Source organism: Ovis canadensis, chromosome 4 (genome assembly GCF_042477335.2).
Source record: "Ovis canadensis isolate MfBH-ARS-UI-01 breed Bighorn chromosome 4, ARS-UI_OviCan_v2, whole genome shotgun sequence".
Lineage (NCBI taxonomy): Eukaryota > Metazoa > Chordata > Mammalia > Artiodactyla > Bovidae > Ovis > Ovis canadensis.
In genome coordinates this window covers 119,485,836-119,511,621 of record NC_091248.1, presented here as the reverse complement: position 1 = coordinate 119,511,621, position 25,786 = coordinate 119,485,836, and the positions used below count along the sequence as shown (strand labels likewise).

Below are 25,786 nucleotides of genomic sequence, written 5' to 3'. Positions count from 1 at the left end.
CCTGGAAGAACTGGTTACATTCTATGAACTAAGGGCGTTGTTTCTCTGTGATATGATCGGGGTTGGGGCGGTGTCCCGTCCTGTCAGCTCAGCGGAGGGCATTTTCTTGTCTACATCTGTGCCACCCTGGGCCACAGGCACCATCTCTTCCCAGCCTCCCCCCTCCATGCCCCCGTCCTTGCGAGTGGTGGGAATTGGGACCCTGTCTTTGAGGGGTGATGCTCACGCTGTCCTCAAGAAACCACGGAGTCAGAAGTTACGGATCGATGGAAGAGCCACGTGAGGGGAACGCCTTCCCCCATCTCGGTGATGAGGCGACACAGAGTCCGGCGAGGTGTGGGTGCCTGAGCCGACCCCCACTCTGCCTTGGCACTGGCATTGTCTTGATTGAGCTTTGTCATATATATGTATATTATATATATATTTATATATATATATGTGTGTGGGTGTGAGTATGGGCTGCTTGTTTTAGCACACTGTCCCGTTCTCGGGTCTGGATTTGGGGCAGTTGGTCCTCGGGACAGGTTGGACAGAAGGGGCCAAGGTACAGAAGAATCCCGAGATCAGAGTGAGGCCCAGGCCCCCCCACGCACAGAACATGGACCATCCGTAGCCATGGCTGATGTCGTCGGGGAGTCCGTACAGGTAGCGGGGGTAACGTGACAGCTCAAAGTTGATCCCGGCCACACAGGTGCACAGTGAGATGATGCAGAAAGTTCCTGGAGGGGGAGGGGAGACACAGGGGAGGGGGGAGGGGCAGCAGAGAAGGTGAGGGGAAGGAGAGGAAGAGAGAGAGAAGGGAGGTTTATTACATTTTTTAATTTTCTTGAATAAGAAAAATGAAAAGATGCAGGTTAAGGGTAACCTGCTGACGAGATCGATATTTGGAAACATTCACGGAGAGGGGAATAGTATCAAGGCTGCCTCACGCTCTGATAACTGCCTGGTTTTGGACAAACTCAGGACGTCTCTCTTTTGGGAGAATCCTAACCATAAATCACAGGCCAGTTTGTGTAGGGTGAAGTAAAGCAGAAGAGCATTCAGTTCATTTTTCAAGAGCATTTAAAATTCATTGTCTTTCTTTGGAGATGCAGAAAACACCCCCTTCTCTACTTCTTTAGAGAGAAAAACATCTTTATTCCTTTCTTTTCCACATACAACATCTTATACAACATTGGGTTTTCCTTTAATCCGTTTACCAACCAGTCGTCCAAATCCTGGAAGCCTTTTCCCGTAAGACAACATTCACCAAAGTGTTTTCCGTGGAACACCAAGCCTAGGAGAAAACTGCTTTACGACGAAGCAGAGGCAGTAACTCTGGGAAACTTTGTACGTGACTTCTCACCCACGAAGATGCATAATCCACAGTCAAGTGAGTTAACCTGTCCAACTTAGTCTTACGAGGTATTTCACAAATTTATTTTATGATGCTCCTTAAAACAAAACCAAAACATATTGCTTAGGAACTTTCCTCATGGTCTAATGGCTAACACTCCACACTTCCAATGCAGGGGGACTGCATTCAATCCCTGGTCAGGGAACTAGATCCCACAGGCCCCAACTAAAAATCCCATATGCTGCAACTAAGACTTGACACAGCCAAATAGAAGACAAAACAAACCAGCCAAAAAAACTCAAGAAAAACAAAGACAAACAAGAAAGCCATTGCTCATATTAACCTCCAGCGAGAAGGCTGCTACAAGAAACAGAACGTTATCAAAGAGAATCCCAAGCCCACTTTTAGCCAACAGAGATGTGATGTACCGCAAATGAGTTCAAGAGCTTTTCTTGATATTCCCTGTGTCTTGTTTTCTCTGTCACTGCAGATGGGACAGTAAAAGCTTGAAGAAATACGCAACGTTTGGGAAGGCTAGCTGGGGCTGATAGTACTGCAGGGGCCCAAGCACTTTAGTGGCGGTGATCTGCGTTTCCAAAGGTCACTAAGTCAGGAGCAGAGCAGAGGGCAGTGTAGAGGCAGGGAGTCCAGGGAGGACCCTGCTGTGTCAAGAGGAGAAAGGAGGAAGGCGCAGGCCAGGACTGATTTGCTGTTTAGTGGATGATGGTTGGTAGAGGCAGCTAAAAGCAAAGCAGTGCGTCAGAGGGGACTTGGCATAAATGAAACTGTGTGTGTGGGAAGTATGTAGGTGTATGTGTTTGTCTGTGTAGCAACAGCCATCATGTACAAACACATACGGTACCATCACTCCTTAGAAAAACAATGGTCCCAAACTTGGGGGCTTACAAAGCACCCAGGGTCCCTCCTGCTCTGCCCTGGGGTTCAGACAGAATTCTAAGTGGGTGCCCAGAGTGGATTACATCTCACCCCAGAACCTCTGAATTAGAATCTTGAGGGCCAGGATGGGGCGCTTTCCTTTTCAAAAGTTCCTCAGGTGATTTCTGTTGATCAGCCTAGCGAGGAGACCCTGTGTGAGGCAGAGGTTCTGTGTATAACACTGAGACATGGATCCAGGTGAGGGAAGAAGCAGAGGGGGTGAGGGAAGGAGACAGTGATGGGCTGGGAGAGCCAGAGCTGGAGAAGGCTCCATTTTGACACCAGTTTTCAAGAATCCAAATTCTTGAATGCTTGGGCCTCAAGTACGCATTCAATTTCTGGTTTAGAAACCTGGTATGCATGACATTGTTTACTAAAATTTAGATTTAGGAAAAGAAGTGAGGGAGAGAGAGAGACCGCATGTGTGTGTATGAGCGTGTGTGCACGCTGAGTTCAAGTCTGAGCTGCCCTTGGGATGTTGAGGCTCTTGGGACCACGGGTTTGGGGCCTGGTAAAAATTTCTGAGCTAGAGACATGGACTGAGTCAACATCTTGTAAATCGAAGCTCTGGATGTGACTGAAGTCACCCAAGAGCTCTCTATAAACTGTACCTACACAGGATACTTTACAAAAGGGAGATGTTTCTTCTCATCAACCGGGGCGTAGTCCTGCTGATTAAGTCCAGTGATCTGTTCTGGGAGAGAAGGTCGACCTCAAGAAAATTGATCTTGACCTTATGATCTTCGCAAGTTGCCAATAGCTGGTAAAACTTGAGGGACACTATTTTAAGGGTGTTCTGCAAGCAGAGATGGGAACACCAGACCACCTTACCTGCCTCCTGAAAAACCTGTATGCAGATAAAGAAGCAACAGTTAGAACTGGACGTGGAACAACAGACTGGTTAAAAATTGGGAAAGGAGTATATTGAGGCTATATATTGTCACCCTGGTTATATGACTTGTATGCAGAGTACATCATTCAAAATGCTGGGCTGGATGAATCACAAACTGGAATCAAGATTGCTGGGAGAAATATCAACAACCTCAGATTTGCAGATGATACCACTCTAATGGCAGAAGGCAAAGAGGAACTAAAGAGTCTCTTGATGAAGGTGAAAGGAGAGTGAAACAGGTGGCTTAAAACTCAACATTCAAAAGGTTAAGATCATGGTATCCAGTTCCATTACTTCATGGCAAATACATGGGGGAAAAGTGGAAACTATGGCAGATTTTGTTTTCTTGGGCTCCAAAATCACTGCAGATTGTAACCACAGACATGAAATTAAAAGATGCTTGCTCCTTGGAAGAAAAGCTATGACCAACCTAGACAGCATATTAAAAAGCAGAGATATTACTTTGCCAACAAAGGTCTGTATAGTCAAAGCTATGGTTTTTCCAGTAGTCATGTACAGATGTGAGAGTTGGACCATAAAGAAAGCTGAGCGCCAAAGAATTGATGCTTTTGAATTGTGGTGCTGGAAAAGACTCTTGAGAGTCCCTTGGACTCCAGGGAGATCGAACCAGTCAATCCTAAAGGAAATTAATCCCTGAATATTCATTGGAAGGACCAATGCTGGAGCTCCGAAACTTTGGTCACCTCATGTGAAGAGCCAACTCATTGGAAAAGATTCTGATGCTGGGAAAGATTGAGGGCAGGAGGAGAAGGGGACAACAGAGGATGAGATGGTTGGATGGCATCAATGACTCAATGGACATGAGTTTGAGCAAGCTCCAGGAGATACAGGAGAACAGAGGAGCCTGGCATGCTGCAGCCATAGGGTCGCAAAGAGACAGACATGACTTAGCAACTTAACAACAACAGCTGCAAGCAGACTGGACAGGACAGAAAGAATGTGGTTGATAAATCAAGACCTAATGACTTAATTACCACATAGACCTAATTACCTACCAATTGGACATGGCCCATTTTGTTGATAACATACATGTTATTGCTAAGCTGCTAAGTCACTTCAGTCGTGTCCAACTCTGTGCGACCCCATAGACAGTAGCCCACCAGGCTTACCTACATCTTATTGCTATGTTAATAGGATTAGTTAGGGTATCTTCCTGCCTTCACGTCATGTCAGTTGTTCTGTGACTTGGCAACCTTTAAAAATTTCTGTGGTTTGTTAGCTTTTGTCAATATTCCCATAGGTGGGAAAAAACTGTGGGCTCTCACTCAAGATGGTCCATTACGCAGGTCATCTGTGCAACCTGTGGAGAAGTCCTGTGTGACAAAATGGGAAGAGGTGGGGAAGGATCTGTCAGCCCCCACAGACACGGGTGAGAAATTATATTTTTATGTGCTTCTGCAATTCTAAATTCAAGTTTGGAAAGATGTGCATTAATAACTGGAAATACAACCAAGTAGGCACCTGGTGGGTCCTCGGTTAACGGACTGAATGCAGGACATGTTGCCGCTGCTATTCTGATAACTGAGATAACAATGTACTTTGATGGAGTCCCAGAGTGTCTGTGGGCTAACAGGCCCAGATGGGCAAGGACCTGCCAGACTCAGTGTCCTAAGGTGATGAGTCCAACTCTCAGACCTGTGGGCCTGCGACCAGCTGGGGAGGGTGTGGTACAGAACTTCCACCCCCCGGCGCCACCACCACCAACTCCCTGGGGTTCTCTGGGAAACTCACAGAGATTCTAAATGTCTCTGCTAGAAAACACACCTCAAATAAAGGGCAAGTGCTTCCCTGGTGGCTCAGAAGGTAAAGAATCTGCCTGTAATGCAGGAGACCCAGGTTCAATCATTGGGTGGGCAAGATCCCCTGGAGAAGAGAATGGCAACCCACGCCGGTATTCTTGCCTGGAGAATCCCATGGACAGAGGAGCCTGGCAGGCTACACTCCATGGGCTTGCAAAGAGTTGGACATGACTGAGCAATTGAAACACACACACACACACACACACACACACACACACACATACAGATGTTACAGCACTGGGGATCACAGCCTCTTTCCATTCACCCACACACAGTGGTGCTTTGGGTAAATAATGAAACCTTCCTCTCACACAAGGAGCGGGCTCCAGCCTGGGTTATCTTATTTCTCAGGAGCACTTTCTGACTGATTAGTGAGGATCCAAGAAAGGTAAACGTTCTAATGCGTGGTCACATTTTCTCAATAATTTCCCCCATGTCTTGGGGTTTGAGCCTAATTCCAATCAGACTTTAACACTAATTACAGTCACAGTTACCAATTAAGTGAAAAGAACTAGCCGAGCCCTTCCCTTGGGAGCAAGGCTCCACTGTGTACCCAGAGCTGGCTGCGACATTGGCCGGGCAAGGAGGGACAGCAGAAGTGCAGCTGCCAGATCTAAGGGACGTCAAGCCTGGGGAAGGCAGGTTAGCTGCAATGAGGAGGAAGGAGGGGAACATTCCTGTGGCTGCGGGCCCCACGGTGTGCCCGACAGCCGATCAGCAAACATCTGTTGAACTTCTCTGTTTGTACCAAGCATTATGCTAGATGTTAGAGGGATAAAAGGGAGAATAAGATAGGATCGCTGTTCTTGAGAATTCTTAATTAAATCTAAAATAAAAAGATGATGAAAAAAAATCTTATAATCTCATTGGGGATAGGAGACAGACGTAAATGAAAATCTGAGGATGAAGTGGAAATAGCGCCAGACGGGGGATTAAAGGGCCTGAGTTTAGCATCCGCTCTGAACAGTTGGTACCCTCATTGGTAAATCAGGGAGCTGGAGCAGATAGCTAGAAGGTCCCTCCTATATCGAGTCATCTTTAGGAAAAGAAGGAAAAATACCCAGAAGTAAATGGTGAGACAACTATGCTGGGGAAGGGGAGGTTTCCCAGAGGAATCAGGGTCTTGAAGAAGGAGCAGGGTGTCTGCAGGCAGTAAACAGAAGGGGGTCCTCACCTGGCCTAGAGAGCATCCTTCCTTCAGTCCCAGCACCCCAGGGTCCTGGTCTCTAAGCCTGAGTTGAGAAGGCATGTCTGCATCCCATTCCCATCACGCCTCTGACTTCTGAAATGCTCACCGCCGTCCTTCCTGCCAGGCTTTCATCACTTCCCACTGAACCTCTGTAGCAGATCAGTGATGCCCCACCTTCTTCTTCCAGCCATATATTAAAAAATTTAAATCCCACCTCTTTACCCTGCCTGTATGGCCTCACCTGGGTGGATGCTTCCTACCTCCTTGACCTCATCTCTCAGCTTGACCCCCCCAGAGTCCCAGTACGCCTGTCACAGGAGAAAACATTTTGTGACTCAAACAGGCTAAGCCTGTCCTCACCCCAGGGCCTGTGCCCTTGCTGCTCTCTCACTAAAATGGCGTTCTTCTTGAGATCTTCTGGGGTCTCAACTCCAGTTCCATCCTCTCAGAGAGACCCTCTCTGGCCCTCTCCTAAAGCAGTCCCTCCTCCAGGGATTTTCAAACCATGTGCCACGGCAGTGCCTCTGGAGCTGCCCCTGGGAAGCAAGAGGGAGTAAAAGAGACTCCCAGCCCTCTCTCCTCCCTTTGGCCAGGACGAGCCCTGCTCTGATCTGTTTCCATGTGAAGTTTCATTTGATCTAAACATTTTTGAAAAGCACTAACCTTGTCCATTCACAAGGGGCCTGTAAGGTCTGTCATTATAGGAACTGTGCTTTGGACAGCAAAGTTCAATGTCCCTTCTATTAGTTACAAGTCCATGCCTTTGGCAGAAATAGCTAATCAATCTCAACCCTCATTCCTGCTGGTCCTGGAAGGGGCCTCAGACTCTTACTCAGCCATGCCCTCCAGGCAGCCAACCCTAACTGGTCAGTTGCAGCTAGTCAAAAGAAGAAATGAAATCTAATTACCCTTCCGGCAGCAAGACTCTCACTCATTTGGACTCAGAGTTCAGGGAGCCCAGTTAGATGGGCTCCCCAGATTCCCCAGATTCCCACAGCCTGGCAGGTGGTGCTAACAAGACTTGCTGACACAGATGGGTCCTCCAGACCTCTCTAGAGTCCCTCCTCACAAATTCCACCTGCGGACGGGAAGGCAGGACCAAGGGGTGTAACGGTGACCTCTGTAAACATAAATGCTTGCTCTTGATTCACACACAGTATCTGCTTCCCTGGACGGCCAGCCCCACCTGGAGCATGATCAGGAATCACACCCACAATGTCACCTGGCAACCTATGGCCTGGCCCCGGTCACTCTTGTCTGCTGGTCCCGCCAGCATCTGGCTGGAAGGGGAGAGGATGGGATCACCACATCGTGCCTCCAGTCCCCTTAGCATCCCCACTCTAGACACAGATAAGGCTTAGTGAGGGTGAGACAGAGGAAACAGCTTTCATGTCCAGACGGCCGACTCCTGTTTCAATACCAAGTACAGCTTTCTCACCACCCTCTTCGCTGTGCAGCCATCTCTAATTAATGGCTCTCTGATCGCCAGATACCAGATTCTAGCTTTCTCCCTACTTTTAGTTTCCTGGCTGTTTGACAACTTCTTCCTGCTAGGCTGTCTCTTCTCTGCGTTTCCAAGCTGTCCCTCGATCCAAGCTTGGTCCCCTCTCCCTCGAGGTCCCTCTCTATTTCCTCCTTTGTCTTCTCAGGCTTGGGCCTCCCCCAGTTCTCCTTGGACCCCACATCCTTTCTGGCCACTTCACCCACTCCTCCAACTTGAACCACTACCAGAACATGACTGAGTCATAGGATTATATACTAGTCTGTGGTAGCACACATTATGCAAAGATGTGTCTTAATCCCCAGGGGACATGTATGTTCCAGGTACTTGCTTGGCTACACAGATCCCCAGTGCTTCCTCCATAATCTTTAAGTTTCTGACTTTTTTTCTTTCAAAGTCCTTCTTCCTTAGCAGGGTGATAAACCATCCCAGCTTGTCTGGGAGTTGTTGGGTAGAGGGTGTGTCCCTGGGGAGTCTGAGTTCTGGTCCTAAAATGAGAAAGACCTGGGCTAAGTAGGACACACTGGTCACCCTTCCTACAGGTTCCCTCCTGCCCTGCACCCTAGGACCCATCAGTGATGGGTCTGACTACAACAATAAATCCTCGCTTGTAAGTTGTGTGTGTGTGCTAAGTTGCTTCAGTTCAGTTCAGTCGCTCAGTCGCGTCTGACTCTTTGCGACCCCATGAATCGCAGCACGCCAGGCCTCCCTGTCCATCACCAACTCCCAGAGTTCACTCAGATTCACGTCCATCGAGTCAGTGATGCCATCCAGCCATCTCATCCTCGGTCGTCCCCTTCTCCTTCTGCCCCTAATCCCTCCCACCATCAGAGTCTTTTCCAATGAGTCAACTCTTCGCATGAGGTGGCCAAAGTACTGGAGTTTCAGCTTTAGCATCAGTCCTTCCAAAGAACACCCAGGACTGATCTCCTTCAGAATGGACTGGTTGGATCTCCTTGCAGTCCAAGGGACTCTCAAGAGTCTTCTCCAACACCACAGTTCAAAAGCATCAATTCTTTGGCACTCAGCCTTCTTCACAGTCCAACTCTCACATCCATACATGACCACAGGAAAAACCATAGCCTTGACTAGATGCACCTTAGTCGGCAAAGTAATGTCTCTGCTTTTGAATATGCTATCTAGGTTGGTCATAACTTTCCTTCACATCTGCAGTGATTTTGGAGCCCCCTCAAATAAAGTCTGACACTGTTTCCACTGTTTCCCCATCTATTTCCCATGAAGTGATGGGACCGGATGCCATGATCTTCATTTTCTGAATGTTGAGCATTCTTTGGGACCCTATGGACTGTCGCCCACCAGGCTCCTCTGTCCACAGAATTCTCTAGGCAAGAATACTGGAGTGGGTTGCCATGCCCTCCTCCAGAGGATCATCCTAACCCAGGGATTGAACATGTGTCTCTTAAGTCTCCTACATTGGCAAGTGGGTTCTTTACCACTAGCGCCACCTGGGACTCCTCATTTGTTAAGTTACAGAAAATCTAATGCCTGAAGCACAGAAACTTGGATCTCTGGATGGGTTGCCATGTTAAGAAATGCCAGACTGGGAGATCATTGTTTTGGGGCAGTTAATTCTCTTGCAGCCGTGAAATGTCACCAGGGAGCACTTATTCTGCAGCCCCCAAATGGTTTGAACCCAGTACCACCTGGAAGGCTGATAACTAGGGTATTTTTAAGCTGATATTCAGAGCTCTGGCATCACCTTCTGCTCAGGCCACTTCGGAGCAGTGGCTGCAGGTATGTAAGGCGGCTGGGATGGGGCTTCCTGTGCAGCTGCTGCTTTAGCATACACAGGAGGAGAGAGGAGAACACTCCAGGGATTGTCAGAGAAGCCTCAGCAAGAACCCCACAGCCATGGACCCTGTGGAGAAATAGCACTGAAATTGCAGCCTCGGGCCAGGCAGTGGAAGTGCTCTTACTAATTCAAGAAGCCATCGCCTAGGAAACCGAGGGCCTGGTGAAGGTTCTCTCAGGAATGCAGGGTGGTCTCATACTGTGTGCACAGGCATTTTTCCCAAATAGCTATTCCTTCTGTGACCAAGTTGCACCCAAAATTTCACTGGAGTAGAATTTCTGCAGCTTTCCAGGGCCAGAAATCTATCTGGGCGACATTTTCTGCTCTTGGGATAAGGAGTGACATGTATCCCTGACCCCTGTCAGGCGCCTTGTTGCTATGGCACTCAGAGCACCTCTGTCCTGACCCCAGTCTGTGCCGATGTGCCCTTGTGGGCATGTGTGTCAAGGAGGTCAGGGAGCAGCCCAAGTCCTCCCTAAGACCTTCCCCCTTCCGCCCCTCTCTGATCTGGAAATCCGTAAAAAAGCAAATCAGCAAACAGAAGAAGGTTCCCTCCTCCTCTCACCGTGCTCTGCATCCCGGGAAGCTGATGTACACAAACCCTTCCTCTGCTTAGATGAAACGCCTCAGCAGCATTTGGCTCTCGAGAGCGCTTTATAGCTTTGCTCAGACCTGCATGGAATATAAATCACTGCTGAATTATATACCATTGCGTCAGCATCAGCCAGCAGGCAGGTCACATGGGGCTTTACAGCCAAGGTGCCTTCGAGGTTCACTGGGATGAGGCAGGGGGTGGTGACAGGCTCCGAGGGAGAACGCACTGCAGGGGATGGGGCCCTGAGTTAGGACAACACGATCCATTGTTCTCCACACCCTGCAGTTGCTCTGGGCAGAGTCACCGCATGAATGCCACCACACCCCCGGGGCAAGCAGCGTCTGGATCCCCGGGGCTGTGTCTGCACGGTGCAAGGCTGGTCTCCATCCAGGCATGATGGTGCCACAGTCATCCACATCCCCAACTCAAGAGACGAAAGGGACTGGCTGGTTCAGCTGGGTTGCCATTGGCTGTAAAGAAAAGTTTCTACATTCCTATAATATGACTTGGAGCTTCATTCCATGGTTTTTCTGTATCTCCAGGGTGGCCACCAAATCTGGAAACACAGGGGTCATGGACTGAATCGTATCCTCATAAATTATTGAAGACTTAATCCCTCAATATTTCAAAATGTGACTGTATTTGGAGATAGGGCTATTGAAGAGCTAATCAGGTTAAAATGAGGCTCTTAGGGTGGGTCGTCAGCCAATCTGGGTACTAGTAGTAAAGAATCCTCCTGCCAGTGCAGGATCTGCAGGAGACGGGGGTTCGATCCCTGGGTAGGGAAGCTGAGCTAGAGAAGGAAATGGCAACCCACTCCAGTCTTCTGGCCTGGGAAATCCCAGTCCACAGGGTCAAAAGAGTTGGACGCAACTGAGTGCCAGCACCAGGCGTAAGCCATTGTGGCTGGAGTCTTTGTAAGAAGAGATTAGGACATACAAAGAGACACCAGACAGCCACGTGCACAAAGTGAAGACCACGGGAAGAGCGGCAAGAGGGAGGCTGTCCGCAGGGCTAGGAGGGAGGCCTCAGAGACCTTGATCCTGGACTTCCAGCTTCCAGAATTGTGTGAAAATGAATTTCTCTTGTTTAAGCTACCCAGTGTGTGGGTTTTTTTTTGTTGTTGCTGTTGTTTTGGCAGCACGTGTCATCTGATACAACATGCCTGCTAAATCACTTCAGTGGTGTCCGACTCTTTGTGACCCTGTGGACTCTAGCCCATCAGGCTCCTCTGTCTCTGATACAACAGGTGAATATATAATAATTGGTCTATTAACAGAATGTCTACTATACATGATAAAATAAGGCTATGTTATCAGACTTGGGCTTTCCTTGTAGCTCAGTTGGTAAAGAATCTGCCTGCAGTGTAGGAGACCTGGGTTCAATCCCTGGGTCGGGGAGATCCCCTGGAGAAGGAAATGGCAACCCACTCCAGTATCCTTGCCTGGAAAATCTCATGGACAGAGGAGCCTGGTGGGCAGCAGTCCATGGGGTCGCAAAGAGTTGGGCATGACTGAGTGACTAACACTTACTTACTTACCAGGCTTGATGGCCACCCAGTAGCTGAAACAGGTGTCTAAACCCAGCCATGCAAAATGATAGCTGCTGGGCATCAGGTGGATTCTTTTCCATCTCGTCTCCCTCATCTAGGTGTTGATATTTACTCCCAGTCAATCCCATCAAAACACTTATTCTTCTGGGTTAGAAGAATGTTAGATTTGATCACAAGTTCACTGGTGACCTCTACACCCAAGACAGAGCCTTTTCTTTCTTGGGAAGAGAGTGTCAGTGGGTTCAAATGTCAGGATGGGAACTGACGAAGGCCAGACCACCACTGTCCCGTCTCCTAGACTGGACTCTGCCATTTCCACCCTCTGACCGGTCTGCACAGAGTCCTAGCAGCTGTCCTGGCCCTTTTCCTTCATGGCCCAATCTAAGTCCCGAATCTCCCAAGAAGTCTTCTCTGAGTGTGCCTGGCATGAGACGGTCCACATTTGTTTCAGAATCCTTGAAACATTTTCAGTCCGGAACAGGCAATCCGACGATTAGCTATAGGAACATTCTCTTGTTCCCTGTTTTAGCTTCTGTTCAGCTGCACTGTAACTTCCTCCAGAGCTGGCAGGGCAGCAACGTCTCCTTTTGTATTACACACGGCTCTGTGCAGTTAATCCATATCACTGGAGGAAACAGCTATGGAACTTTTAAGTGAAAATATGGACTTGGAAAGACAGAAGGGAATAAAAGAGATACCATGGCTGGCCCTCCCACTCTCCTTTCTCCTAAATCATTTTGTGGATGGTGAAGTGTGTGTGTGTGTGTGTATGTGTGTGTGTGCATGCCCACACATGTCTGTGCCTACCTACTTTGTGTTTCAATGGGTACCTTGGATTTCAGGAAGCATTTTTGTTTCTATAGAAATTCAGCCTCAGAATAATACCCTCTCTGCAGGATTATTTTGCAGAGCCATAATAATAAATGTGGAAAAGCTTAGAGAAGTTAAAATTGCTTTCTATAGGTAAGGTATAATATTAGAAAGGGAAAACTTTAAGTAAGGGCGAAGAAAAATTGTTCTGAAGGACAAGAAAATTTATGCTCGCCGCTTTTCATCTCCATCACCCGCTCCATTCTCTCCTGGCCCCATCAAAGGGCAAGTGCCGAACCGGGGAGCGCTTGTTCTCAGCAGAGACCAGACAAAGTGCTCACTCACAACCCTTAGTTTTGTGCACTTTGTTGGAACTCAAACCATGGGATCTGGAAGATCTCAGAATACAGTCCTGAGACCCATCTTGGTAACAGAACTTAGCTTGGGGCTCAGAGCAGTTTCAGATCCACCAGGGGTTACATCCTGACATTGGTGGGTTTGCAGCGAAGCTTGTGCTCAACCAGGAGGGGTAAAAGGAAGCAGCCCTCACAGAAGGGTTGGAAATTGCTAGGTGACATGAGGTGGGAAGCTTTTATGAGTGCTATAGAAGCTCTGACCCTGGTTTCTCTGGACTACAAAGGCAGCATTTATAGCTATCCCATTTACTAAATTATAAAATTCATTTATTAAACACCTATTGCCTAAGGGACTGAGAGAGCTATATCTTGCTGTTTTTAGTCTACACAGAACACTTTCCCTTCTTTCTTCTTCTTTTTTTTTTTAAAGTATTTATTTATTTGGCTGCACTAGGACTTAGTTGCAGCATGTGGGATCTAGTTCCCCGACCAGGGATTGAACCTGGGTTCCCTGCACTGGGAGCATGGGGTCTTAGCCACTGGACTACCAGGCAAGTGCCCCTTCTTTCTTCTTTTGTTAAAACATCACCACCATTCTTTCTCTCAAGGAAGCCATTCTGTGATCAAAATGATTAAATTCAGGCAGATGCACTTGACTTAAGCCAAGCCTCAGTTTTTGTATCTTCTGTACCTCTTGAAGTTGCTGCGAGGTTACATATATTTATGCAAATCATATATTTACAAATCCCATAAATTATGTAATTCATAAAAGTTATGACCAACCTAGATAGCATATTCAAAAGCAGAGACATTACTTTGCCAACAAAGGTCCATCTAGTCAAGGCTATAGTTTTTCCAGTAGTCATGTATGGATATGAGAGTTGGACTGTGAAGAAGGCTGAGCGCCAAAGAATTGATGCTTTTGAACCGTGGTGTTGGAGAAGACTCTTGAGAGTCCCTTGGACTGCAAGGAGATCCAACCAGTCCATTCTGAAGGAGATCGGTCCTGGGTGTTCATTGGAAGGACTGATGCTAAAGCTGAAACTCCAGTACTTTGGCCACCTCATGCAAAGAGTTGACTCATTGGAAAAGACTCTGATGCTGGGAGGGATTGGGGGCAGGAGGAGAAGGGGACGACAGAGGATGAGATGGCTGGATGGCATCACTGACTCAATGGACATGAGTCTGAGTGAACTCCGGGAGTTGGTGATGGACAGGGAGGCCTGGCGTGCTGCGATTCATGGGGTGGCAAAGAGTCGGACAAGACTGAGCAACTGAACTGAACTAAACTGAACTGAATTCAAAATTAAATAATCTGCTGAAGGTTCCAAGGTATAAGGAAGAGAGCAAATACCTGGTTTTGTTGTAAAGCCTCAAACTATTTGACTGTGGAAACACCCAAGAACTATTCATCACAATGGCTTCCATTGGCCCCCTTAAAAAACAGCATCCTCCATGAGAAGCAACCACTGGCCCACTCCACTCTTGCCCACTGGCCTTGGATATTCCATGCCTCAAAGAGTGAAAAGTTGGGAAGATCCGAGTCTGGTGGTCTGTGGTGAGCTATGAGCTTTCCAAATAGGACAGGAAGGAGAGTTCTAGAGGGGGAAATGAAGCAAGAGTACAGCATCACCTTTTTCTCAATGTGAATCTTTGCAGCTTCCTATCCATCTGGGCCTTGGTTCAGAGCTGAGAATTAGTGGATCCAACTGGCTTCTTAACTAGACTGAGAGTGGCGTCCACAGCTGTGCAGAAAGGAACATTCTCAAGCTGTGAACAGTGAGCTTCCAAGCGGAAGGCCACTTAGAACATGCCATCTTCCTGCTCCTGCTTCTCTTTCCTCCTCTTTCCTTTCTTAGCCAGTGCCTTCTGGTGGACAACAATGGTCCACAGAGCAAACTTTGAGAACCTCTAGAGCAGACGGCAATCTTGCCCTGGGTTTCTGGCTGGGGACAATGCTGAAGGCATACGAAGCCTCCCGCAGGCCATCCCGGATACTATACTTCTCTGGCCACTGTGCCAGTCATCGTCCTAAGTAGACACAAGAGAAAGCCCCATCTCCACACCCCCATCCCGCCTCACCACCCCCTCCCACCCCCCGGGCCAGCATGAAGCCCAGTACAAACTAATCTTTCATTATGTTTGAGTCACTGTCTTGGTCATCATGAGACTCTCCTGGCCCACCCAGAGGTCCCCCAGGGTCAGCCCACACCAGCTTCCTGGGAGAAGACCTGCCACCAACCAGGACATAGCTTCGTGGAAAGACAACTCCATCAAGAATCAGAAAACCCAGGTTCTGGTTCCATTCTTTCCCAAGAAGTGGATTAAATCACCTCATCTCTCTTGGCTATGATCTCCTTGAACACAGAATACAGGGGGTAGACCAGATCTCTAAGATTCTTCTGATTAAGTGATCCTGTGACTCTAGGTATTGGGACAAAAAGGTACCATTCTCTTTGAATTGTTCTAGGACTTGCTGTCATTTATTTTGTCAGACATGAGCCACCTGGAGAGAAGATGCTGGTTCTCACTTCCTGACATGCACAGAAGGGCTGGTGAATGAAACCATTAGATGTCATTATTTGCCATCAGTGTGCATATGAGGCTAAGCTCGGAATGGCCTTGATTCGAAATGGAGAAGGATAGGGACCCAGCTGTTTGAGTGTCTGAAAGAAATTGGCCCTCTGGCTTCTGCCCTATCTGATCCAAGCCAATGCCATGATCGTTAGTAGAAGAAGAGAGAGGCTTGGGGTGGCAGCAGAAGACCAGGAGAGCCTGCCACCTGGCTTGGTTTATGTTTCCACATGCATGGCACATCTGTCAGCTTGGCTTGGCCCTCCCTTGAGACGCAAATCTGTACCCAAGTGATTTGGGCACACGAACACATATATAGCTTTCTATGAATCAAACACTTATTTGTACTATTTATAATATGATGGGCTTCCCTGGTAGCTCAGCCAGGTCAAGAATCTGCCTGCAATGCAGAAGACCCCAGTTCACTTCCTGGGTCGGGAAGATCCCCTGGAGAAGGGATAGGCTACCTATTCCAGTACTCTTGAGCTTCCCTGGTGGCTTGGCTGGTAAATAATCTGCCTGCAATGTGGGAGACCTGGGTTTGATCCCTAGATTGGGAAGATCCCCTGGAGAAGGGAACAGCTACCCACTCCAGTATTCTGGCCTGGAGAATTCCATACAGTCAATGCGGTTCACAAAGAGTTGGACACAGCTGAGCAACTTTCACTTTTCACTTTCACATAATATGCTAGGCATTGTTCTAAAAGCTTTAGAAATGGTAGTTCTTTGAATCCTCAAAGCAAAACCTTATGAGGTTTACAAAGGGAAAGTAAGACACAGAGAGGTTAAGTAAATTGCCCCAGATCGCACAGCTGCTACGTACTGGAGCCAGGATTCAAATCTATGCTTTTGCCACTTGTTTCCTCTCATTCCAGCTCTTTCATGTGCATGGGTATCATCTCTGGAGCTGGACTGTAAGCAGTGTAAGCAGAGAAGCTCTTCTCCTCCCCAACAGGACCCTATACATGGTGGTGATTAAGTAAGATTTATCTCCTAGATGGTAAGATTGGGAGAAGAGGGCCTATCATTATCAAAATGGCCATAAGGAGGTTCTAGGTGACCCTCAGACTCATGGCTTAGTTAATAAAAATTTCATGGCTGACTTCTCCAGATAATTAGGAAAACCAATCACAGTCCACATATAACTTCACTCTGGTCTATGTTGGGCCGAAGGGTGACTTCCTTTAGAGGGACATGAGTTTTCCATGAGGATCAGGATGTTTTGGTTGAGAAAGGAAAGGAATCAAGATCTAGAACATCAACTCTCTTTCAATGAGACTTTTGGTAGCTTCCCAGGAGGCCAGAAACCAAACCCAGTGGGCAGAGTCACCTGGTGGTCAGAAGCCCCGGAGGAGCTCAGTGGAGCCCCACCCATCAGCAGGCTTCTCCCTGCAGTGCTGCTGGCTTGCGAGCAAGCCTGTGCCTGGCAACCCTTTCAGCGCCACTTGTGTCTGGGAGACTTGGGGAACAGTCCTCATTTACCCCTCTTCATTTTCTGAGTTCAAACTCTGATGAGAAGAAAGTACCATAAAGAAGGTAGAGAGGACAGAAGATATCAGCTTTTTTACTGTTAAGGCAAGTATGGCGACTGTGGCTTGGCTCCTGGCCACCATCAAGCTCAGTAATACTTTCCCCCGCTAGGCTGACATTTTAGGATAGTTTCCCTAGGGAATGTTTGGTTCTGCAGAGAGATACACTCACCCAGAAGTGACTCACACTGGTGGGCCAGAAAAAGAAAGAAAAATAGGCCTCCAGTGTGGCCTCCTGATGCTGGCCTGGGTGGTGGGCCTTGATTCTGGGAATGCTGGCCACGAAAGAGGCCAAGCAAAAGTAGACTACCCAGATGCTGCTGGGCCCAGGAGCTCAGCCTCCTCTGGCAACCTCACCAATCGGAAGTCAGTCACCTCTTCTCCTTTAGGAAGCAGGGCCTTAACAGGTAGAATTGAAGGGATTTCCCTGGTGGTCCAGTGGTTAAAATTCTGTGCTCTCAATGCAGGGGGCCCAGGCTCCATCCCTGGTCAGGGAACTAGATCCCACATGTCAGAACTAAGAGTCTGCATGCCACAACTAAAGATTTCACATGCCATAACTAAGACCCACCACGGCCAAATAAATAAATTAATATATAAATATATAAAAGGTAGAGTTGGTATACTTCTAAACAGAGGAGAGAAGTTTCCTACTTTACGGGCCCAGATGGGAGTGCTGAGATAAGGAGAGAATGCCATCCCACCGCCCTTGGCTGTACTAACTCAAAGATCCTAGGAATCTGTGACCCAGAGGCTTCTGGGAAATGTGATTTCAGTTGAAAATGTTAAGAGCTAAATGGGACAGGATATTTTAATTTATTATTTAGAATAAATTGTGGCCCATGAGGGTGGTATAATCTTTAAGGTATTCCTGGGTTTTGTTGGCAGGGGTTGCGGGGGCGGCTGTGGTAGGAAGGACACAGCTACCAGATTCCTTCCTCCCCAGGGCCAAAATTATGGGTTCAAATAACATATTAAATTTAGATTTAACTTGACACAAAGCTGCTTAAGCACTTTTTTTTTAAACGATGAAAGGGACTTTTTTTTTTTTTTTTGCTTCATTCACAATAGAGTTTAGTTACATAGAGATATATAAGAACGGAAATGTATTAATGACATGTGAAATCCTAAACTAGAATGAATAAATAAAGACTTGATGGACTGCTCCTGAAGAGTGGCCAACTCCAAGCCTAGGAGCAGTTTCATTTGATAAATGGACATGAAAGCCCTTGAAGGGGCGAGTTCACTGAATTCCTCCCGCAGCCTCAATCTTGAGCCTCTCTGTGAGGCTGCCCTTGAGTTCCCAGGAGAGAAAGGCTCCCTTTCTCTGGGCACCCACAGTCCCCACTGATCACTCTGCTTGGGTGGCCCTTAAGGTCTTCTCTACCCATCTTCCTCCTGTCCTACCCAAAGGGACATCTACCTGTCCCTTGCAAGCGGGGGAGAGGAGGACCCCTCTGGCCTCCAGACACTAATGAAAGCTGGTGGGTGAGCCTGTGTCTGCCTTCTGCTTCACTTCTTATGCCTCCTTCTTCATCCCAGGTGGCCTCGCCTGGTACCCTTTTCTCTTCTCCCACATGTTCCAGGAAAAGAGAAGAAAGAGGGGGCATCGATCCGAAGACCTTAGATTAAGGCTCCACCATTTACTTAATTGCATGACTCTACAGGAAACAACAGACTGGTTCCAAACAGGAAAAGGAGTACGTCAAGGCTGTATATTGTCACCCTGCTTATTTAATTTCTATGCAGAGTACATAATGAGAAACACTGGGCTGGATGAAGCACAAGCTGAAATCAAGATTGCCAGGAGAAATATCAATAACCTCAGATAAGCAGATGACACCACCCTTATGGCAGAAAGTGAAGAGGAACTAAAAAGCCTCTTGATGAAAGTAAAAGAGGAGAGTGAAAAAGTTGGCTTAAAGCTCAACATTCAGAAAACGAAGATCATGGCATCTGGTCCCATCTCTTCATGGGAAATAGATGGGGAAACAGTGGAAACAGTGTCAGACTTTATTTTTGGGGGCTCCAAAATCACTGCAGATGGTGACTGCAGCCATGAAATTCAAAGACACTTACTCCTTGGAAGGAAAGTTCTGACCAACCTAGATAGCATATTAAAAAGCAGAGATATACTTTGCCAACAAAGGTCCATCTAGTCAAGGCTATGGTTTTTCCTGTGGTCATGTATGGATGTGAGAGTTGGAATGTAAATAAAGCTGAGCATTGAAGAATTGATGCTTTTGAACTGTGGTGCTGGAGAAGACTCTTGCGAGTCCCTTGGACTGCAAAGAGATTCAACCAGTCCATCCTAAAGGAGACCAGTCCTGGGTGTTCATTGGAAGGACGGATGCTGAAGCTGAAACTCCAATACTTTGGCTACTTCATGCGATGAGCTGACTCATTGGAAAAGACTCTGATGCTGGGAGGGATTGGTGGCAGGAGGAGAAGGGGACGACAGAGGATGAGATGGCTGGATGGCATCACAGACTTAATGGACATGAGTTTGAGTGAACTCCGGAAATTGGTGATCAACAGGGAGGCTTGGCATGCTGCAATTCATGGGGTCGCAAAGAGTTGGACACAACTGAGCAACTGAACTGAAATGACTGAACTGACAGACTGAAACTTGTTTCTTGGATCTCTGGGTCAAGTTCATTATGTACAAAATCGGCGTATTAATGCCAACCTTAAGGACTGCCAGAAAGAAGAAAGGTAAATAACGTTTGGGCAGCATCTGCCATTGACACAGCACTGATAGTCCAACAAGCGAGCTCTTCCCTTCCTCACTGCCTCTTCCACCTGTTCTCTTGGGGGTGGTGGTGTGTGGGATGTTGAAGGTCAAATGGGAACTTTGCCTCCCTTTGGAGCTCTGTGAACTAAAAATTGTCACCTGACTCACAATGAACTGGTAGCTCAGACAGTAAAGAATCTGTCTGCAAAGCAGGAGACTGTGGTTTGACCCCTGGGTTGGGAAGATCCCCTGGAGGAAGAAATGTCTACTACAGTGTTCTTGCCTGGGGAATCCCATGGACAGAGGAGCCTGGCAGGCTACAGTCCATGGGGTTGCAAAGAGTCAGACAGGACTGAGTGACTTTTACTTTCATTTTGGGTGACCAGCACCTTCCTTTCCCAAGAACGGTAGAGAGGTAGATCAAAGAGGTCCTCATCCTCCTTACTGCTGAAATGACACAGAATTCTCTTGTTTTTAATATTTTGCATTGTAAAATTGTCAGTCTTGAAAAGGGAAATGGCTCATTTATCAGACTAACTGGTCTAGGTGTCTGACTCTCCTCTAAGATTGTAGGCAACTCTCAGGCAGGCAGGAGTTTTATTTTATCTTTTATCCTCCAACGTATCATATGTTTTATCCTTGAGTACTTAGCAGGTACTTAAGGGGTTGTTTATTTAATGAATTATGAACATTGGGCAGATTCCAATGGTTCACTGAAGTGGGGAATGGGCTCTCCTCTCTTACAACCACATCTTGGACATCCTTGATACTCTGATGACTCCTATAGATAGGGTGAGGGTATTTTCCAAACCCCAAATCAAGACACATGGTATGAGACATGATCTGATAAGAGCAAAGCATATTTGAAATCAGGAGACTTCCAGAACATCAGGGAGAGAAACGCTCTACAAAGGCACTCATTCTCTGATTATTTTTCTGTTTGTTTAGTTGCTCAGTTGTGTCTGACTCTTTTGTGATCCCATGGACTGTGGCCTGCCAGGCTCCTCTGTCCATGGGATTTCCCAGGCAAGGATACTGGAGTGGGTTGCCATGATCTTCTCCAGGGGATCTTTCTGAGTCAGGGACTGAACCCACACCTCCTGTGTCTTGTGTATTGTAGGTGGCTCCTTTACCCCGAGCCACCAAGTATTTTATACCTGGAGACGAAAAGTGAGTCATTCCCCATCTGTCCCCAAAGCCCTAGTTCTGTTGGATGAAGAAGCAGGTCCAGTGGAGCAGAGCTGACTGATACCTCTGGGTCTGTCTTCACGAGCCTTTTCCAGTATCATGCTTTCAGTCTGCCAAGAATCACTCCCCCACCAGCACCTCCTAGACCTTCAAGGCCATCACCAGCATATCATGGGACAATGCAGATAGCAACTGGTTTGGGCTTGCTAACCCCCACAGGGGTCATCATTCACAGTGAGGTGAAGGGCGATGGAGGGGGTGCAGCCCTGGGCCCAAGGTGTGCCTGGCTTTGCACGATGGGGGTTTGCACTGGTCCCACCCCTACTCTTCTTGGCTGCCCTTCCCAATCCATTCTTGCTGATGGCCCATTGTCTGGAAGCAAGAGACCCCAATTTGGGGCAGTCCTGTTAGTATTTCTAACCCAGGAAAGACAGGCTGTCAGGGTCCCAGACTGAGTCTGGACTGTATCTGCTCATGTCTGTGTTGGTGGAGGCATGACAGCCCGGTAGGCACCAGAGTTGTGGAGAAATCACTCATCCTGAGTGGGACCCCAAATCGTCTACCCAGATTCAGCCTAGATGCTGTACCAAAACCATGCTTCCCCATCTGTAGTAACCTAACCCTGCCATTCCGTTCCTTAAACCTTGACACTTCTGGGTCTGTCCTGCCCATGCAGGGCTTGGACTGCATTATAGGAACTTCCCAAGAGATCCATCAGTTCTTCCTTGATGGTTCAGCAGGTAAAGAATCTGCCTGCAATGCAGGAGACACTCAAGAGACGTGGGTTTGATCCCTGGGTAGGGAAGATCCCCTGGAGGAGGGAGGGCATGGCAACCCACTCCAGTATTCATGCCTGGAGAACCCCATGGACAGAGGAGCCTAGTGGGCTAGAATATATGGGGTTGCAAAGAATCAGACGCAACTGAAGTGACTTTGCATGCACACATGGGAGATCCATCGACTCTTCCATTTCAAGCATCAACAGACAGCCTGAGTGCTAAGGCTTTTTCAATCCTGCTGTTTCCATTGATCTGGGATGTTATCAATATTCTCACCCAATCTTAATCAAAGACCTGCATAGAAATCTAAAGGTCTTACACCAAGGTTCCAAGTCTCAATAAATTCCAACCTTACCTGCCCGGTCTGAGACCCTGTCAGTTTTGGAAGATGCTCCCCTCCCTGTTGGCAGCAGGCAATACACTCCGCTGCGTCTTATAAGCAGCTTGTGTCGGCAATGTTCGGAGAGGGAGCTTTGATGTGGGGGAAGGGGGAACACTTGTTCTGCGTGATTATCCAGTCATCAAAGGGCAAGGGGTGATTTTCAGCCCAGCAGACTTGGCCTCAGTTAGGGAGGAGGGCAGCTGCATGCAGAACAGGGAGGAGACCTGAGTTTTCAAGTTCTCTGGGAGCATCTGTAGCAAAAGGCTGTGGTGTCCTGGGATCAGGGAGTCTGGGTGTGGGGCGATGCTGGAGGCGGAGATGGCTCAGGGGCCTGCGACATGAGCAGCTGGGTGCTGGCTTTAATATTCTGCTGTTGCCATCTTGAAATTCTTAATAATGTTTTAATAAGGGGACCACAAAGAAGGCTGAGCGCTGAAGAATTGATGCTTTTGAACTGTGGCATTGGAGAAGACTCTTGAGAGTCCCCTGGACTGCAAGGAGATCCAACCAGTCCATCCTAAAGGAAATCAGTCCTGAATATTCATTGGAAGGAGTGATGCTGAAGCTGAAACTCCAACACTTTGGCCACATGATGTGAAGAACTGACTCACTGGAAAAGACCCTGATGCTGGGAAAGATTGAAGTCAGGAGGAGAAGGGGATGACAGATTATGAGGTGGTTGGATGGCATCACCAACTCGATGGACATGAGTTTGAGCAGGCTCTGAGAGATGGTGAAGGACAGGGAAGCCTGGTGTGCTGCAGTCCATGGGGTCACAAAGAGTCGGACACGACTGAACGACTGAACAATGAACAACAAAGGGGTCCAAGTTTTCATTTTACCCTGGTCCTCACAAATTACGGAGCTGGTCTCGTTGGAGGGGAAAGATGTTACCAGGGGTGTGGCAATGCAGCACCTTCAGGGGCGGCATGACAGTCCTCCTACCTAACCTGGCCACCCCAGGCACAGACATCACACCCTCACTCACTGGAACTGGGCATGGCTGGCTGAAGAAGCCCCAGCTGCAGGAACCCCCAAAGGAAGCCAGACCACTGATAAATGCCACACAATGTCCAATGATCTCCCAGGGGAGAAGCCCAGAGCAATCTATGAAATAGAGAGGGTAAGGCAGAATCAATCAAGCCCAAACCGTGGCCTCCAAGGCCCTACACCACACCCAGCTTTGGGTGTATCTCCATCTCACTCTGCTCCTGGCACAATCCTCTCCCCTTGCTCAGCTTTTTCAGACCCAAGAAGCTCATCCCTATCTCAGGATGTGCTCTACACCTGCTGTTTGTTCTGGCAGGGTCTAATCTTTCCTGAGTCTTCCCATGGCTCAGCATACTCCCTTCACTCACATCTCTGTTCACCATAACCACCCTGAGGGGCCTCCATCCCCACTCAATGGCCCTTCACCTACAATGATGGTCCCCCAGGACTCTCCATCTCCCTCCCAGCTTAATTTTTCTCCATTATTCTCACCCCCTGATATCAGATCATGTGTTTACTTTATGGGACTTGCTTCTTGTCTGTGTCTCTAGCTAGAATGAAAGCTTCATGAGGACTTGATCCCTATTTCCTACCACAGCCCAAGGGCTCAATCAGTGTCCGGGACATAGTACAGGCAATCAATATTGAATGAATGCATGAGTAGGGTGGTGATTAGCCAGAGAAATGATACCTGTTCAACAATTTCATCTTTACCACCCTGTGGTGTGTGTGTCTTTGTGTGCTCTTGGTGTTGGTGTTGGTGACATGGGGCTGCTTAAAGCAAAGCGCCCCTGAAGGTAGTTGTTGTTTTTTTTTTTTTTAAAAAAAGGAGCAACTCAGTTGTAAAAATAATAAGGTCTAGAAATTTATTGAGAACAGGGGCACCTTTTTATACAAGTTAACTCTATAGTATTCACAACTATGCCTCAAATGGGTACTATTATTAGCCTTGTGTTACAGGTGAGAAAATTGAAGCAATGCATCAGTTAGCGTCCGCCCTGGATGATCTGTAGTGGTGTGGCTGTGTTGAGTGCTTAATGGGCAGGTGACAGGCCATTCTGGGAAGGCCTCCACTGACCAGATTAGGGTTTACAGAGCCAGCGCTGCTTACCATTCTCCTCCAAAGTGCAAATCTGTAACAGAGGAGGTCCCACTGGGTGGTAGGGGTGCACGTGCTTTGGGGTCTATTTCAACTCTTAAGGCAAAAATGAAGGCCCAGACACACTGTCCTGGCCACTGGTTCTACCAGGCAAGCGTGCATGTTATTTCCTAATCTTCCTGACAAGGTGCCTCCTCCTCACAAAGGTCTTTGTTTTGAATGCAATCATCAAATGCTACAACATATTCAAATATGCACCTTCCAAAGGGCAAGATAAATCCCAGGATATGCAGCAGTCTGTGAATCTCTGCTGAGGACTGTAATAGAAAGGCTGTAAGACAAAAAGTCAAGAGAAGCGTTGTGACATTGTAGTGAAATCTCGCCTGAAGTTATAGAGGCCGCTCAGCAAGGCAGGTAGATGGGCTTTATGCCCTTGTTGGTCATGACGGATTATAGACTCTCTTCTGCCTATTAGAAGGGAATTCACTTGGGGTACGTGTGTAATGTTCACTTCCACTTTAGTACCATTTACACAGAAGAGCAACAGCTATCATTTGCTGAGGGTTTCTTATAAGCGTGCCTCGTGCTAAGTCATGGGCTTATTGATTGTCTCTTCTCTCCCCAGAATAGTATCTAACTTACGTGGTCACGCTTCTCTTAACCACGAGTCATGAATGTCGAGACGCAGTTCCTACTGGACTTAGAGAAACTCAGTCCTAGCCACCTTTCCGAGCAGTGCTGGCACTTGGGAGGACAGTAGGGAGAGGCTGATGGGGAAGCTTAGAGGTCGTCCTACTTCACAGCATCCCTAAAACCACTCCACTTACTGCCTGGAAGACACATTCACCTGGTCAAGACACCCATACCTTGGGCTCTGCATTTTAGGCTTATGTGCGTGCTTAGTCACTCAGTCATGTCTGACTGTTTGTGACCTGCATGGACTGCAGCCCACCAGGCTCCTCTGCCCATGGAGATTATCCAGGCCAAGAATACTGGAGTGGGTTGTCATGCCCTCCTCCAGGGGATCTTTCCAACCCAGGAATTGAATTGGGGTCTCCTGCATTGCAGGCATATTCTTTATGAGCTGAGCTACCAGGGAAGTTTTCAGAATTGCTGGACCTTTATCAAGGTCTTTTTCTATCAGAAGAGGGGTATCTGGGGGTTTACTGTACAACTGCTCTCTGGTGGGCTTGGTGGAGGGCTGTCATTGAGCATCACTGGCTTGCAGATGACTGCAGTCACTCAAAGTGGATAGCTTGAGCTTCTCTGGGAGCATCCTCTTTGCTCTCCTGACTGACTGGGAAGTTAGACAAGGTTATACTGATCACAGGTGGGAGGAAAAGGAGCTTTAAAGACTTCCTCTTCCCATGAGAACTTGTGCCCTCAATTCTGGCCACCATCTCCTCCACATGCCCCTTTGTGCTTTAAGAAGGGAGGAATAGAAAGGGAATGGAGCCAGATTCTGAGAGTTACATCTGCTTAGAAGTACAGACGGAGAAGGCGATGGCACCCCACTCCAGTACTCTTGCCTGGAAAATCCCATGGATGGAGGAGCCTGGTGGGCTGCAGTCCATGGGGTCGCTAAGAGTTGGACACGACTGAGCGACTTCACTTTCACTTTTCACTTTCATGCATTGGAGAAGGAAATGGCAACCCACTCCAGTATTCTTGCCTGGAGAATCCCAGGGACGGGGGAGCCTGGCGGGCTGCC

The 25,786-nt window shown here is 47.9% G+C and overlaps 1 protein-coding gene across 1 annotated transcript in view; it reads right to left on the bottom strand.

Moving 5' to 3' along the window:
- Nucleotides 1-448: 448 nt before the first annotated feature.
- Nucleotides 449-25,786, bottom strand: part of TMEM178B (transmembrane protein 178B) — a 404,469-nt gene continuing 379,131 nt past the window's right edge. The window contains exon 4 of the mRNA XM_069588576.1: nucleotides 449-719. Within this exon, the coding sequence (XP_069444677.1) occupies nucleotides 469-719 (251 nt within the window). The 3' untranslated portion in view covers nucleotides 449-468. The remainder of the gene's footprint in view (nucleotides 720-25,786) is intronic.